The sequence below is a fragment of the Cnephaeus nilssonii genome, assembly GCF_951640355.1.
Source record: "Cnephaeus nilssonii genome assembly, chromosome: 3".
Lineage (NCBI taxonomy): Eukaryota > Metazoa > Chordata > Mammalia > Chiroptera > Vespertilionidae > Cnephaeus > Cnephaeus nilssonii.
In genome coordinates, this window is record NC_137074.1 from 9,060,256 (window position 1) to 9,075,620 (window position 15,365).

Below are 15,365 nucleotides of genomic sequence, written 5' to 3' on the forward strand. Positions count from 1 at the left end.
TGACAATTGGACTAATTTTTTTAAAGAATATTAACACTTCCTTTGATTTGGACATTTTATTTCAAGTTTCAATTGCGGTTGCATCGGTAATGGAGAAATTTTCAAGGCTGCACAAACCTCTAATTGGGGTTGTGGTTTCCTTCTGGTTTTCTGCGAATGAATGCGGGGCTGGGTGGAGTGCCAACCCGCAGCCATTTGAAGACACTTCCATGTGGCACCTTCTGTGAGCACATGGCTTCTTTGGGCTCAGCCGAGGGGGTGAATGTTAAGAGAACCCCTCTGCTCAGAGCTCCTCGCTTTGGCCACCTGAGCTAGAAGGCCTCTCCTGGGCATTCGCTACTTGGCACACAGTTGTGGGACGGGCTCTCAGCAGTGGTTCAGTACTGGCCCCCACGGCCGAGCCTCCCCTGGGGCCTGTGTCCCCACCTGAAACAGGCAATGGTGGGAACAGCCAGAGAGGTACACCCGGGCCAAGAGGGGCACTTGGAGTCTTAGATGCACGTCTTGTGGGAGCAGCAGCTAGGCATCCCAGCTCCCAGGTCCAGAAGAGAGGAAAATCACCAGTGAGTAAGTCCACAGAAATGGGAAAATAGTGGCCTTGTGGGCCGGGATAAACGAATGAAACCCTGCGTGCTTTTCTCTTTTTGGCTGCTCACTGGTCTGTTTGTAATAGTAATTATTTTTCCTGCAGGGCAAAGTGGGCACCCCAGGACCTAAGGTAAGATAGACTTCCAGATCGGGATTGGCCGCTGGGTGGAAGTAGCCCCCGCCCCCCACGAGGGCACAGGAGTGGGCAGGCAGGCTCAGGAGCCAGGGAGCTGTCCTTGGTGCTGATCATGGGCTCTGTCCATCCTGCTGTGGTCAGGACTGTCTGGGCCAGAGAAAGGTGCCCTCCTGCCAGTAGGCAGGGCGTGCTGCCAGCATAGGGCAGTGGTCACACTTGTGCCCTTGTGTACCAGTGGGCTTGGAGTGTCCTTCACAGCCGGTCCCAAATCTGGACATCTCCATTTACTAGTACAGGTGAGGAAACTGAGCTCAGGGGTCAGGTGGCCACAAGGGGGCAGCACTGTGTCCAGCTTTGGACTGGCACAAGGGCCTCCCTGTCTTGGGTCCCAGTGTCCTTCTCTCTTGCACTGGGCTCCTGCCTGACCCTTGGGATCCTCAAGCTCTGAGCAGTAGGTCTGTGTCTGAGACTGGAACCCCACATTGTACCTGCGTCCTGGCTCTTGCTCCTCCCTTAGGCTGTGCCTCATGTCCCGTCCCACCCACCCCCACACCAACCTCTGCAGTGGTAATGGGGTACCAGGCCTTCCAGACTCACTCCAAGCCCCCCTGCCTCCTCCCTGGGCTCCTTCCAGCAGCACCCTTCCCCCTCACCTGCCACAGCACCCCCTGGCTCTCCATCCCCACCAGCCCCAGCTGTGCAGCATGCTCTGTGCACGGTGCACCCCAAACCATGAGCATCGAGTGTCTCACTCCCCTGGAATGAACATCTCAGTTATTTCATTTTTAAGTGGATGGAATCCTCTCATAAATTCAGAAGAGAGATGCAGTAGGGTTTGCTTGCTTCATGGAACATTCTCTATCTCTATGGCCTTGCAGATTTGTAAAAAGCTTTGTAAGAAACATAGGCTTGTTGGGGACACAGTGACTGCCTCAGGGTTCAGCTGACACCCACCCTGATGGCCCAGAGTGATGACATTCTCTCCCCACCTGTGCAGGGAAGCAAGGGAGACCCCGGTCCCATGGGTGCTCCTGGAGAGAACGGCTTGGCAGGAGCCCCCGGACCAGCAGGACCAGCAGGACCACCAGGACCTCCAGGGCCCCCCGGGCCTCCAGGACCAGGACTTCCCCCAGGGTTTGTGAGTACCAGCTGCTCCTGGCCCCCGAAAGCCTCGGTCTGTGCCCCACGGCTCCCTCCCATCATCCCACACTGACCGCCCGTAGTAGAGTCTCCACGTATGAGCTGTGAGCGGTTGGGCAGGCTCAGCAGAATGGGCTGGTTGGCAGTGAGTGTGGGTGTGTCTCCTGAGTCCCATCACTGCCTGGACAGTGCCTCATGGTGGAGCCATGGCCGCTGAGAAGGAACAGGCTCAAATGGTCTCTGCTCGGGGACCATGTCCCACGAGTGATGCTGAAGGGCTGCTGCAGGGAGACAAAAGCAGAAACTGAGCGCCATCACACAGCCAGGTCCCTGGCACACGCGCGGAACAAGAATGAATGACCTAAACTTACGAGGCTCTGTGAACGGGCCCCCATCCAGCAGGTCCCTGCCCCAGCCAGACCCTTCTTATTCGAGGATGAGGAAGGCTGCTGCCAGGCGACCAGGCCCTTGGTGTCCGCCCCACTCAGCCATGGCCGGATCTCTGCCTTGAGCCAGTGGCCGGCCTCAGAGAGAGTCTCTTTCTTTAAGAAGACACACAGACTCGAGTCACTATGTTTTCCAGGATGACATGGAAGGCTCCGGGGGACCCTTCTGGTTGACATCCCGAGGCGCTGATGGGCTGCAGGTACTGCCTGTGAACAGGCTTGGTCAGCTCTGGGGTGCAGGGGCACCTGGGGGAGGGGCATCCCTGGGACAGGCCTGAGTGGGGACCAAGAGCAGCACTGCAGAGCCAGTGAGACGAGCTGAGTCTGGGGTACCGTCCACCCTGGAGGCTCTCCCACGTGGGAACATGCCCTGGTGGTCGAGATGAATGAGTGCGGGGTGGAATGAGCCCTGAAAGATGCTCCTTCCTGCGAAATCTCAGTCACTGAGTTCTCCTGCTTAGCGCCCCGGCCGTCTCAGCTAGAGGGAGCGGCCGGACAGACACCACGTCCATAGTCAGCTGGGACAGCTGTCCCATCGGCTCAGCGCCTCGCCGTCTGTGTATTAGAACATCTCAGTCCTTGTCAGTAGCAATTCGCTGCCCTGGCTCAGGTGAGGTGTGAGCCAGGAGGTGAGAATCGTTGCTGTGACACAGAGGTGGGGAGGATCCCGTGGGCAGGGGCAGCGAGGTCTGGGGGCACAGGTCCCCTCTTTCAGGCTTCCAGGCCCAAGCATGCAGCTCCAAGGCCCTTTGACCTTTAGAGGGGTCTGTGGGACTGTTTCAGGCCTCAGAGGTGAGGTGATGGAGACCCTCAGTGGTCACAGCGCTTATTTTTAAGTTCATGCCCTTATTCTTAGTTAAATAAAATGCAAATTTACTTGTGTTGGGGTGGTCTGAGCTAATGTTCCTGGGGGGCTGGCACGGGTCCTGGCACACCCACTGCAACTAGTTGGTGTCATGGCTGCGGGGCCCTAGATGGTGTCAAGGACAAACCACCCTCTTGGTGGGATTTTAAGGGTGGGGTGCTGGCTCCTCTTGACAAACTTGATTTTTTTTTTTTTCTGTTTTGTTGGGAGCGGGTAGTTCTGGGAAGGGCTTGTTTCCTTGTGGGAGGGAGAAACTCCCAGGAGAGCCAGGCTCTGAGGGCCTCTTCCCTCTCTGCCCCCACAGGGAGCGCCCGGCAAGCCTGGAGCCAAGGTAAGCACGAGATTAGTGAGCGATGCTCCCGCCGCACTCCGCCCAGCCAGGAGTTAGTTACCACTTCTCACCTCGGGTCATCATGGGAAATGTGGAGACAATGGTCACTCACTCCAACCCAGAGCCTGCGTGTTGGGGTGTGGTGGGGGTTTGGTCCATCTTTCTAAAGCCGCGTGACCTGAGATCCCTGGCCTCACACATCGGAAGTATGTGCTGACTTGGGGAGAAAAGGGGCTTCGGGGGGAACCCCTACAGCCTCCAGGGCAGCAGATGGTGCCCCGGAGACCCTGGGGGCTTCTCTTGGGCCTTCCCCCACCTCGTCTTCCCTCCTCCTGCTTTCTCTCTGCTCTCCAGCCTATCCCTGAAGGACACCTGCCCCTCTGAGGCGGTTGCCCCCCCCCTCCCCGCCATGAGTGATGAGGGCTAGAGGGGCCCCAGGAGGGGTTGCCCCTTGGGCTGCTCTGTGCTCCTGCTCACTCCCCGAAGGCCTCTAAGGTGTGGGGGGCCCACTGTGGGATCAGCCCCTGCTATTCCACCTCTTTCTTCCAGAATGTTTTGCTTTGATTTGCAAAACTTTGGGACATTTCAAAAGTTGAGTTTTTAGAAGTACATACCTATTAGATTAAGTTGTAAAAAATGAAGCCATCTCATAGAACAACATCATGGCCTGGCCTCCAGGACAGCCCCAGGCGTGTGCCTTTAGCATGTGGCCAACCCTCAGCCGTGCCGGCCGCAAAGTCCCTGCACACGGTGCTCAGTGTCCCCTGGACACTCAGCTCTGAGCTGGGGGAGGGGAGCAGTGTGAGAAGCTACCTGAATAACTAACCCTTTCTTACCTTTCTCCGGGGGCGGGTGGATGTCGCCACGGGGTTGGGCCCACCCAACACTACCCTCACAGAACCTCTTCATCCAATTTAGGGGGATCCTGGAATAGCTGGCCCACCAGGGTCCAAGGTAAGAACCTTCCCTCGGGTCCTGGAAATTGGCGATCTCTATTAGCCCTGGTCTGGGGGCAGGAAGGGGTCCTTGGCCTGCGCCCATTGGCTCCTTTGGCCTCATCGGCCCAGTCCCCTCGCAGCCTCAGTGAAAGGCTCCTCCCCTCCAGGCCCGGCCCAGCATCATATCATTCTCCCACTCCCCCCCTGGTTCATCCCGTGCCGTCTCGACCCTGACTTCAGTCCTCAGAATTTAAGTCCCAAGGGCACTTACCTCCACTTCACCCCCTCTCCCCTAGACTTGCCTGTTGCTTACTGGCTCTGCCGCAGAAATCATGGGAACCACACGTGTCCTCTGACCCTCCTCCAACCCCTGGCCCCCAGCCCCCTCCTGCCCTCCTGACCCCTAAGTGTTTCCAGGAGACTGCGCCCCAGCCTGTCACCTCCCCCACACCGGCTCACTGGGCCGTGTCTGACGCATGGTCTGCTCCTCGTGTCCTTTCAGGGAGAAGTCGGTGCAGACGGACCCCCTGGGTTTCCTGGCCTTCCCGGCAAAGAGGGCGTAGCTGGAGCCCAGGTAGGTGACCACCCAGGGCTGCCAGGGGGGTGATACCCTGAAAGTGAGAGCTGGCACTCCGGTGTGTCTCTCAGGCGGTCCCCCAACTTAGTTCTCTGCGTGCCAAGGGGCCTGGAGACTCCACTCTCTGGGATGAGTTGGGAGTCCAGGCTGCCTGAGGGAGTTTCCTGTGGTTGCCTGGCTCATCTACCACCCTGCTCCCTCCCCCAACCCCGGCCAGTTGGTCAGTGAAAGAACTCTCCATACCTCATTCAAAGCGGGTCCCAGACATCCGGGGTGTCCTGGGGTGGGGGAGGGTGGCTCGGGGTCTGTTTATAATGAAACATTTTCTTCCTGTCTCTGCAGGGACCAAAAGGAGAAAAAGGAACTCAGGGAGAGAAAGTGAGTGGTGGGGGGGAGGGGGGCTTGGGTGCACAGGTGGGGTGGTGGGTGCATGCATGTGGGAGGCTGCCCTCTGCCCCACCTGTTCTTAGAGACTTGGGGTGAAGACCCACAAATCTGAGGGCTCTCCTCACACCCTGTCAGCTCTGGGGTCCCAGCCAGAGCCCCTGAAACACAATTCTACCCCTACAAGCGACCCAAGCACTGGACACAGGCTTCTTCTTCCAGGGTGACCCAGGGAAGGATGGAGTGGGCCTGCCAGGGCCCCCCGGGCCCCCTGGACTCCCGGGGCCCGTCGTCTACGTGTCGGAGGAGCAGGACGTAAGGACACTGCATGGGTGGGCACATGCTCTGCCTGGACCCCCCCAGTACAGGGTTGACCCCCAACTGCCAGGGCCACGCTCTGATTCCAATGTAGGAGGATGTTGGTCAGAGCCAGCAGCCCTCCCCCCATAGGATGACCCCCAAGGACATCGGGGTTTCCAGTCTTGGTTCTGCGGGGTTTCTCGTTGTCGAATCCAGGCCTTCCAGCATCCCCCTCTGAGTTGCACCCCCTCCGGAGGCTGAGTTGCCCCCTCCGGCCCCCATCGCACAGCTGGGGAGGCGGGGGCACTGGTCCCAGAGGACTGGACGGTTCTCCAGACCAGGAGGCGGCTCCCAGAAGTGGCTTCACTTCTCCTCTGAGGGACCTAGAGGCACAAGCCAGGATGGCTGAAAGCAAAACTTTGTCCCATGTTTGACTTCTAGAGTTGTCCTGTTTGTCTTGTGACAGTGATGAGAGCGGGATTGTAATTGTAAACGTGGTTTTCTTTTCATGGTTTTGTGTTTCTGCCGCCTCGGTGACAGAGAGCAGTGTCCGTGACCCATGGAGTCAAGGTACGTGCCGCCCTGCCTGGAACGCGGTCTGGCTGCACCGCGCCGGTCGGCATCCCCCGTGACACTGTTGCTTTATCCCACAGGGCCAGCCGGGGTACGCAGGCCTCCCCGTAAGTAGCCTCAGCCCCACCCCCGCCCTGGCAGGGAGCAGGGTTTCCATGTTGTGAGGAACCCCAATGCAGGCTGGGCGCCCGCTAGGCTGAGGAACCTTCTGACCCCTTAGCAGGAGCCCCGGGGTCTAGCATGGGGTCTCGGGCCTGTAACTGATCAGGACCACGAGGCAGGTGCCTCCCGCGCAGCCATGCTGAGAGAGAGCGTGAGTGGCTGTCACGGGGACTGTTCGCTCCAGCCGCCTTTCATTCCCGCCTGTCTCCCTGCAGGGACCAGCTGGGCCGAAGGGAGACATGGGCTTCAGAGGCCAGCAGGGCCCCCCGGGACCCAAGGTGAGGAGTTGGATGTCATCTGCTCAGGGATGGCCCGCTCTGTGAACCCTGAGGGGCAGTCCTGGTCCCCCCAGGTGATCACTGTCCGGGAAGGCGGGGGACCTGGGCGCTTGCATGGCCTACCTGAAGTCTGGGACAGATTCTGACCTGGGTTCTCCTCTTCGTCACTTCAGTGTGACCCGTGGGGGACCCACCAAGACTCCCAACCACAGAGCCCAGAGGGCAGGCCTGCTTACATGCACCCGTTGTGGGTGTTTGTGTGGACCCCAGAGTTGGGGCTCTGCTGCGGTGGTTGGAGGGCCCTCTCCCTGGAGCTGACCTCCCTGACTGGGCTGCTCGGGTTCTAGGGTGAGAAGGGTGAGCCCGGCATGGTCTTCAGTCCCGACGGCAGAGTGCTGCCCCCTGCCCAGAAAGGAGCCAAGGTGAGCCACCGGGCCTTGCTTTTCTCTCCTGTACCAGCTGGGGAGCGGGATTTCCAGGGCCAGGGAGCCAGCATGGCGGGGGAGAGCGGGGGAGAGGGAGGGGTGGCTTCCTGAGAGGGGCCAACTCCTGTCCATGCATGGGTTCTGGAACCTTCCACAGCCTGGGCCCCCTTGCCCTTCCCTGTCTGTTCCTCTTTCACAACCACATTGGGAGGGTTCTGCAGCTCAGATGCACTGTGGCCCAGCTGGCCCTGGTCACACCCTGCCTCCGTTGGCTGAGCCAGCCCTGCATGGGGGCCTGGAGGCACTCCCAGCCATGGCTCTAGGCTCACGCCCTGGCCTGGCCTCACCTGCAGGGGATGGAGCCCGCAGCTTTGCCCAGTGGGAGCTGCCCATCCTGCTGTGTCTGCTGCCCCTCGGCCTCGGGACTGCTGCTGGGGTCCTGGCCCTCCTTCCTCAGGAGGGAGCAGGGCCTGGTGGGGTCAGGCGTGGGCTCCTTGAGGGGCCCGTGCCCTGCGTCCCCTGGCCCCAGCAGATGACTCTCCAGACAGGCCCTTGGGTGGGTCCTGGGAGTAACTGGACCCCGATCGGGTGGCTGTAGGTGCAGGCCTGCAGGGGCCTGGAAGCCCTCAGAATTGTTGGGGATGTCCGCAGGACCTTGGGTCCCATGCCCAGAGAATACTCTGCCAGCCCCACCTGCCATTGTACCTGAGGTTAGGACCAGGGTGACTCTAACCAGGATACTGCAGGGTCGCCTCCCAAGCTGCAGGCCTCTCAGGGTGCGCCCCATTCTTCCCCCTGGGACAGGACACCATCCAGCACCTTCTCTCTGCTGTTGTTTCCTTCCCTCCTCGGTGATCAGTGCTTCAGTGCTGCCCAGAGGGCATCCGGAAGGGCACAGGGACTCCACGGGGCTGCCTGGAGGGCATCCAGAAGGGCACAGGGACCTCGCGGGGTTGTCTGGGGGGAATGACCGGTGCGGTCACCTAACAGTGCTTCTGGTTTCTGTTCAGGGGGAGCCCGGCTTCCGAGGACCTCCGGTGAGTAGGCCCTACTTCCCCGACATGCACATGCGTGTGCTGTGCTCTGAAAAGCACCTGTCCCCGCCTGTCTACTGAAAAGCATGAGTGACCAGAGCTTATATCCCAGCTTCACGTTCAAAGCGCAGGCCAGGTGTTGGTGGGAGACCACAGCGGGGTCTACCTCTGCTCACCTGACACGTGGCTCCTCCTCTCTGCAGGGTCCGTATGGACGGCCTGGGCACAAAGGAGAGATTGGCTTTCCTGGGCGACCGGTAAGGATCGAGGGTCTTGATGGGTAGGGGGGGGGGGGGGGGAACAGGTAGAGTGTGGCCCAGGCCCCGGGGCGCAGTGGGCTCTGAGGGGAGTGGATTGCCATCCTTCCCACTGCCTTCCACCTAAGGTGGCCCTGCCCGAACATGGCTCTCTTTGGGACACGGGTGAGGAGGCCCTGCTCATGGACAGCTCAGACCCAGGAGGGGCTGACACCCCCAGGAGTCGGGGGTGGGGACAGGAGCGTCTGGGCCCAGCCCCCTGGGGCCTGAGGGCTGGGGTGGTGTGAGGCTGGAGGTGGGCTGGGTCTGTCCTGGTGGGGCCTGAGATGGTAGCTGAGGCTGAAGTCTTGGCCAGCACCCAGCAGTTCCCTACACTCTCCCCAGGGTCGTCCTGGGATGAATGGATTCAAAGGAGAGAAAGGGGAGCCAGGAGACACCAGCATCGGGTTTGGTGCACAGGTGAGTGTCCTGCACGGGCAGACAGGCACGCCTGGGGCCCCCAGCACCCAGAATGGCCTGGGGGAGCAGCCTCGGGTCCCAGGCTCATCTTCAGGAGGCTGCTTCTGAGGGGCCCTGTGGTGCGACCACGCTGTGCTCTCACTCACATGCGCATATGTGCACGCATGCACGTACACACACAGCTCTAGCACACCGGGCACAGACACCCTTTCTTAGAAGGGCATCCAGGTTAGCGTGGGTTCTGAGCTCCAGGGTTGTCTTCACTCAACACCACGTTATTACTAGCAGTAACTCTGCCATCGTTTGAGCCAAGGGTTTTATTTTAGCAAGGTTGGCAGGGTAGGGCATGTAGCCATTTCGTCCTGAGAGTTGGGCTTTACTTCTGACACACCAGGCACCCAGTGCCCCTCCTGCCACACTCGTGCATTCTCCCTGGGAAGCCCAGCCCCACCCCAAATCTCAGCCTGGGGCCCCTCCCGCCCCTCCCTGGTCCCTGTCCTGAGCTCCCACAGCTCAGCCGGGCGGGACGGTGGTCCTGAGCCCGTGCTCCAGGCAGTTGCTCTTCCAGTTTTTTATTTGTTGCTGGTTCTTCCTGGGAGCTTTCTTCCCTCTTGTTGGTGAAGACTGGGCCGTTGTGAAAAATTAAGACTAGAAGTCAACACTTTTCAGGGTTCTGACGCAGTGATGGAACAATAGGTCACATTTGTGAATAAGGAAGAGAGGCTCTTGAATTCTGTTTACGCTGTTGAGTTTTATTTTATTTTTTATATATACATTTTTTATTATTGATTTCAGAGAGAGGAAGGGAGAGGGAGAGAGATAGAAACATCAATGATGAGAAAGAATCATTGATTGGCTGCCTCCTGCACATCCTGCACGGGGGATCGAGCCCGCCACCTGGACATGTGTCCTGACCTGGAATCGAACCATGACCTGGTTCATAGGTCGATGTTCAACCACTGAGCCACGCTGGCCAGGCAGCTGTTGAGTTTTAAAGGCGGCTATGAAACGGCTGTGCATGTGCCCCTGGTCAGGGGCGTCCCACATCTGGTTCTTCTCTGTCTCTCCCTCCTCGGCCACACTTGGACAGTGGCTAAGGGAGGACCACTGTGACTTTCAGAAACGCTGCTGCCCACATCTGCCGCCCCGGCCAGTGTCTGCCCTGGCTGTGGATGTGACTGACCCAAGCTTTCTGTCCCTCACAGGGCCCACCTGGCCTCCCCGGGCCTCCAGGGCCTCCCGGGCCGCCAGGCCTTCCCGGCACCCCTGTCTATGACAGCAACGTAAGTCGCCTGGCACCTCTCACTCACCCCTCCCCAGTCCTTAGACAGAGTCCTCGGTTGCTGCCACCTTCCTACCACCAACCCCCATGGACCCCAGGAGATGGGGTCCTTCTGGGAGGGAGCCCTGTGGTGGGCACCAGGCTGCCTGCCTTGGGGCCACAGTCAATTAGAAGATAAGCCCCCAGGAAAGTACAGGCCGGGGGGGGGGGGCGGTGCGGGGGGCAGGGAGAGCTCTCTCTTCCCAAGACCCATTGTCCCTGGGAAGGTGGACATGACATTTCACGAGGCTCAGAGACGTGAAGTACACTCATGAGGGGCTCCTCCTGTCATAACCAGGTCTCCTGATTCCAAACCCCGTGTCCTCTCCTCCCCCTCCCTGCTCCCCAGTCTCGGGGTGGGGATGGAGGGTGCCTCTGTGCCCTCGAAGAGGGTGCTGGGGCTTCTGGACTCAGAGACCCCTGGGTGGGTGGTGACCTCAGTTCCCAGTGTCCCCCTCAACAGCTACCTTTGGCCTACTCTTTGCAGGCATTTGTGGAGTCTGGCCCCGCGGGACCTCCCGGTTTGCCAGGTGAGGGCTCCTGGCGGCCCTGGAAGAGCTGGGGGTGGGCGGCCCTTTACTGGGGTGCTGGATGTGCCAGGATTTGGTACCCCCTGCTCACCTGGCTCTGAGGCCACATGAATTCCCTGGGGACCTAACCTTGGGTGGGACTGGACTCAGTGACCACCCACTTGCTGCCCACAATGTAGATTGGGCTCCAGAGGGCATGTTCCTCTCACACATTTAATAATGGGCACTGGGGTCTCCGTCCCTCCAGGACACCAGGGGCCTTCTGGACCAAAGGGGGACAAAGGAGAAGTGGGCCCGCCCGGACCACCAGGTGAGAGTGCTGGGCGGCCCTGGGCTGAGGGGCTGCTCTTGGGGCGGCTTGTCCTGCCCTCCGGGAGGAAGGAAGCCCCTTCTGGGCTTGGGGGGCCCTCACAGGACCTGTAGGGCACGGGCTGGGCTTAAGGACACCTGGTTGGCCCCATCGCCACCACAGGGCCCAGGGCGGCAAAGACAGTGGCGGGCAGCACGTCCTACCACCCACCTGCTGAGAAGCAGGGCTGGACCCAGGGTGTGTCTCCCGGAGACGACCTAGCCCTCCCATGGGGATGCTGAGGGGCCTTGTGGGGAGGAGGAGAGAGGTGCAGCATCGTGCTGGGAAAGGGGCTACCCTGCAGCTGGCGGAGCGTCCATGGGAACTGACACCCACCACCCTCAGTGGGGTTGTGCGGCTCTGGAGTCGGGGTCCAGGTGGGATGTCTGTGATCCTTGCTGCGGGCGCAGGGCCTGGCCAGGGGAGAGGCAGGGAGGGAATACATGGTGTACATTTTTGGAAAGGAAGAAATACACCTGCCATTTTCAAAGACAACACGTTTTTGATCAACAACCCAAAAGGAATCGCAGATAAACTGTTAGAATTAATAAGGAAGTTAATCAAGGTCACGAGGGCAATTTACAAAATCCATGACCAGTCATAAACAAAATGGAAATTTTAAAAAGTTACCATTTAGAAAGATAATCAGATTGGTCATTGTCAGAGGTTGGGGGGTTGGGGGAGGGAGAATTGGACGAAGAGGGTCAAAGGGTACAAACTTTCTAAACTTTTTCCTTTTTGTACCCATATGAGATGATGGATGTTAATAAACTTACTGATCACTTCACAGTATATGTAAGTCTAGTCATCCTGCTGTATGCCTTACACTCCAACAGTGCTGTGTGTCAGTTACAGCAATAAAACTGAAAGGGATAAAAAGGCACCATTAATAAACACATACCCCCCCCCAAAAAAAAAAACAAAAAAAAAAAAACTGGCAATAGGTTGTAAGAAAATAGGCAAAGAATCTCTACAGAAATACAAAACTTTTATAGAAAGAGATGAAAGAAGATGCAGATGGGTGCGTGTGTCTGGGCGGGGTTGCGGGGGGGGGGGGGCGTGTATAAATGAAAGAGGCTGTACAGTGTCTCATTGAGGCCCCATTCGAAACCTCCTGTAGGGCAGTTCCCGTTCGACTTCCTGCAGCTAGAAGCTGAACTGAAGGTGGGTGACCCCTCATCCCTGCGCTGAGCCCTCCCCCATCCACTGGCCCACCCAGCACTCCCCTCTGCCCACCCCGCATGGGGCACTGGCCATCCCTGGCTTGGTTTGGTGGGGACTCTCTGGGGTGCAACGAAAGGCCTGCCAGGCCTGGGCTCCAGACGCTCCCAGCTGCCTCACCCTGCCCCCTCCAGGCTGGGAGGGTCAACACCACCCCTCCCCACACCAGCAACGAGAGCTGGCCTGCCTGAAACAAGCATTTCCATCCACAGGGGGAGAAGGGTGACCGAGGGGACACCGGGCAGAAAGGAGAAAGGGGTGAGCCCGGGGGTGGCGGATTCTTCGGCTCTGGTATGCCTGGACCCCCCGGCCCGCCAGGCTACCCCGGCATTCCGGTAAGTCTGGGCCTCAGGCCACCGTGTAGGTGCCTGCACACAGACCCAGGCCTGTGCGTGTTCCCAGAGGCCCCTGGGGCCAGGAGCCGAGCACAGGGCCAGTCTGGCCATGAACACCCGATGAGGCCCACAGGCTGCGCCCTACAAACAGCCCCAAACACCTCCACCCTGGTTCTGCCCTATGGGGGGCATGTGGCAGGCCCAGTGGGTGCACAGTCAGTGGCCCTCACCAGGGTGGGCACACTGACTGGGAGTGTCTCCAGCAGGGACGTGGGGGACAGGGTGGAGCCCCCACCCAGCTCTCCTGCCTGATCTTCTGCAGGCGCTGTTCCTCCTAATCGGGACCACACCAAGTCCCCTCAGGGAGACCCTTTGCCCTGAAAGATATCAGGGAACAGTGGCCCAGCTTCTTCCTGGGGGTGGGAGGGAGATTAGGGGCCCTTGGGGGCCACACCTGTGTTCAGGGACTGCTCTGGTGCACCAGCTGGGGTCAAACGCCAGCAACAGGGACGCAGGGTAGGGGTGGGGTGTCCTCCCAGGCCTTGGGGCACGGGCAGGGAGGTGCCACGGCAGAGGTTCTTGGCGATGCCTCCCGGCCCCTCAGACTCCAGTGCCCTTGGCCTAGGGCCCTGGCTGACATCAGCACATGTCTTGTCCGTCCTAGGGTCCTAAAGGAGAGAGCATCAGGGGCCAGCCTGGCCCCCCTGGACCTCAGGGACCCCCTGGCATTGGCTATGAAGGGCGCCAGGGGCCTCCGGGACCGCCTGGCCCCCCAGGACCCCCAGGGCCGCCTTCCTTTCCTGGCCCCTACAGGCAGAGTAAGTTGGGTGGGGAGTGGTCTGGGCTCCAGCCTCGTACCGCTGGGGCTGGCGTGTTCCCACTCTGGCTTCTCTCTTGTAGCTATCAGCGTTCCTGGCCCTCCAGGCCCCCCTGGGCCCCCAGGCCCCCCTGGAACCCTGGGCACCTCCTCAGGGGTAAGCATTCCCCTGTCCCCACCTCTCACTGCCTGGTTGCCTGCCCAACCACCCTTCCCTTTGGAAGCCTGTGGATGGGGCTGCTTGATGAGTCCTCGGTAGACCCCACAGGGACCCTGCTTTGCTCTGGAACAGACACAGAACCCTGAAATATGGTTTCTGAAGCGGAAGTGGGTGCCTGGGAACCATGACTGAGATGGGCAGGGGGAAGGGGACAGCCATGGCGGAGGTCCTGGTGGGCAGGACCATGCGCAGAGGCCTAGGGACTCATGGACTCGTGGGTACCCGAGAGACCATGAGGAGTGCCCTCTCCCCCTTCCCGAGGGCAGCCTCACCCACCCCGCCTTCATGGGGAGTCCCTGGGGCCAGCCTGACAAGAAGGTGCCCAGTTAAGTCTTAAGGACTGTCCTCTGTCCGGGGTGTCCATGTCCTCACCCCATCACTTGGAAATGTCCATATGCGGTCCCCTGAACACCACACCTTTCGGGATCATCTGCCGTCCCTGTCCCCACACCCCCACCCCCCACACTCCCCCGGTGAGCCCAAGTGCCGCCTCTGAGCGCAGTGGGGCCCCATTGGGCCGGGCCTCCAGCAGGTGAGGATCTGGCCCACGTACCAGACCATGCTGGACAAGGTGCCCGAGGTGCCCGAGGGCTGGCTCATCTTCGTGGCTGACAGGGAGGAGCTGTACGTCCGCGTCCGAAATGGGTTCCGGAAGGTCCTGGTGAGTTCTCTGGGTGGCCTTTTCCTGCACCTCCTGTCCTCACTCGTGAGGGTTGGACATGGGAGAAGGAGGGGAGCGCTGCATGGAGGAGGAAGGCCCCAGGCCTATGGGCAGGGGCACAGGGATCCAGGCCACTGCCCGCACCCACAGCAAGCCCCCTCCGCCACGGTCAGGACCATCCTGTTAGGGCGACACCCCGCAGGGACAAGTGACAGCCCGCGCTCCTCAGGCTACTTTTTTTTTAATGAGTAGAATTTCTTGAGGAGTTCTAGGCTTACAGAGAATTAGCCCTCACCCTTTTGAAAATGTGTGGTGTGCCAGGCACCGGGCAGGCCCCGGATGCAGCCGTGCTGGCTTCCATGGGGAGGGAGGCCCGGGCTGGGCACGTGGATTCGGGAGGGTTGCCCACTGTGGGTGCTGGTGAATCGGGTCATTGAAGTAACCCCCGTGTTTTCTTCCAGCTGGAGGCCCGGACGCCACTCCCGCGTGGGACGGTAAGGAGCCCTGTTCTTTCCCAGCTGTCAGTTTTGGGGTGCAAGCCTTTGAGCCTGGTGGATGGCCAGGGCGTGTGGGGCATGCAGTGGTGGCTGCACACTGCCTCACATTTCTGGAACAACACTTACTAGTAGTGCTTTAGCATCCTGGGGCCTCCCCTGCTGGGGAGATGGTGCCCATCATCTTCCCCAGGCTCCTGGGGCCAGAACCCACTGCTCCTTTGAGGCTTTGCTGTCCTCCATCCAGAGAGTAAGGCACACACACAGACCCTTCTAGGGTGGATGGAGGGTGGACGGCGGGGGAACAGGGGAGACGGAGATAGGGGATGAATGGGCTGAAGTGAGTACTTGAGTTTACGTCTCACAGCTGTAGGCTCCTTTGAAAAAGCATGACTTCTCATATGGCCCAGCCCAATGAATGAATGGGAGTCCATTCTCTCATTCATTCATTCAGCACATAGTCCTGGGTCCCTCCCATACGCTGGGCACTGTTCTAGGCATGAGGTACAGCTGGGCAGGAAAGG

General features: G+C 59.8%; 1 protein-coding gene across 2 annotated transcripts in view; it reads left to right on the forward strand.

Moving 5' to 3' along the window:
- COL18A1 (collagen type XVIII alpha 1 chain) overlaps nucleotides 1-15,365 on the forward strand; it is an 82,215-nt gene that overhangs the window by 63,569 nt on the left and 3,281 nt on the right. For both annotated transcript variants that reach the window (XM_079766358.1, XM_079766357.1), the window contains 24 exons: nucleotides 692-718; nucleotides 1,722-1,862; nucleotides 2,448-2,510; nucleotides 3,480-3,506; nucleotides 4,425-4,460; nucleotides 4,947-5,018; nucleotides 5,364-5,399; nucleotides 5,628-5,720; nucleotides 6,246-6,275; nucleotides 6,359-6,385; nucleotides 6,656-6,718; nucleotides 7,066-7,140; nucleotides 8,154-8,180; nucleotides 8,381-8,434; nucleotides 8,819-8,893; nucleotides 10,099-10,176; nucleotides 10,702-10,744; nucleotides 10,992-11,054; nucleotides 12,214-12,257; nucleotides 12,527-12,649; nucleotides 13,314-13,467; nucleotides 13,550-13,623; nucleotides 14,219-14,347; nucleotides 14,809-14,841. In XM_079766358.1, the coding sequence (XP_079622484.1) occupies nucleotides 692-718; nucleotides 1,722-1,862; nucleotides 2,448-2,510; nucleotides 3,480-3,506; nucleotides 4,425-4,460; nucleotides 4,947-5,018; nucleotides 5,364-5,399; nucleotides 5,628-5,720; nucleotides 6,246-6,275; nucleotides 6,359-6,385; nucleotides 6,656-6,718; nucleotides 7,066-7,140; nucleotides 8,154-8,180; nucleotides 8,381-8,434; nucleotides 8,819-8,893; nucleotides 10,099-10,176; nucleotides 10,702-10,744; nucleotides 10,992-11,054; nucleotides 12,214-12,257; nucleotides 12,527-12,649; nucleotides 13,314-13,467; nucleotides 13,550-13,623; nucleotides 14,219-14,347; nucleotides 14,809-14,841 (1,587 nt within the window). The remainder of the gene's footprint in view (nucleotides 1-691; nucleotides 719-1,721; nucleotides 1,863-2,447; nucleotides 2,511-3,479; nucleotides 3,507-4,424; nucleotides 4,461-4,946; nucleotides 5,019-5,363; nucleotides 5,400-5,627; nucleotides 5,721-6,245; nucleotides 6,276-6,358; nucleotides 6,386-6,655; nucleotides 6,719-7,065; nucleotides 7,141-8,153; nucleotides 8,181-8,380; nucleotides 8,435-8,818; nucleotides 8,894-10,098; nucleotides 10,177-10,701; nucleotides 10,745-10,991; nucleotides 11,055-12,213; nucleotides 12,258-12,526; nucleotides 12,650-13,313; nucleotides 13,468-13,549; nucleotides 13,624-14,218; nucleotides 14,348-14,808; nucleotides 14,842-15,365) is intronic.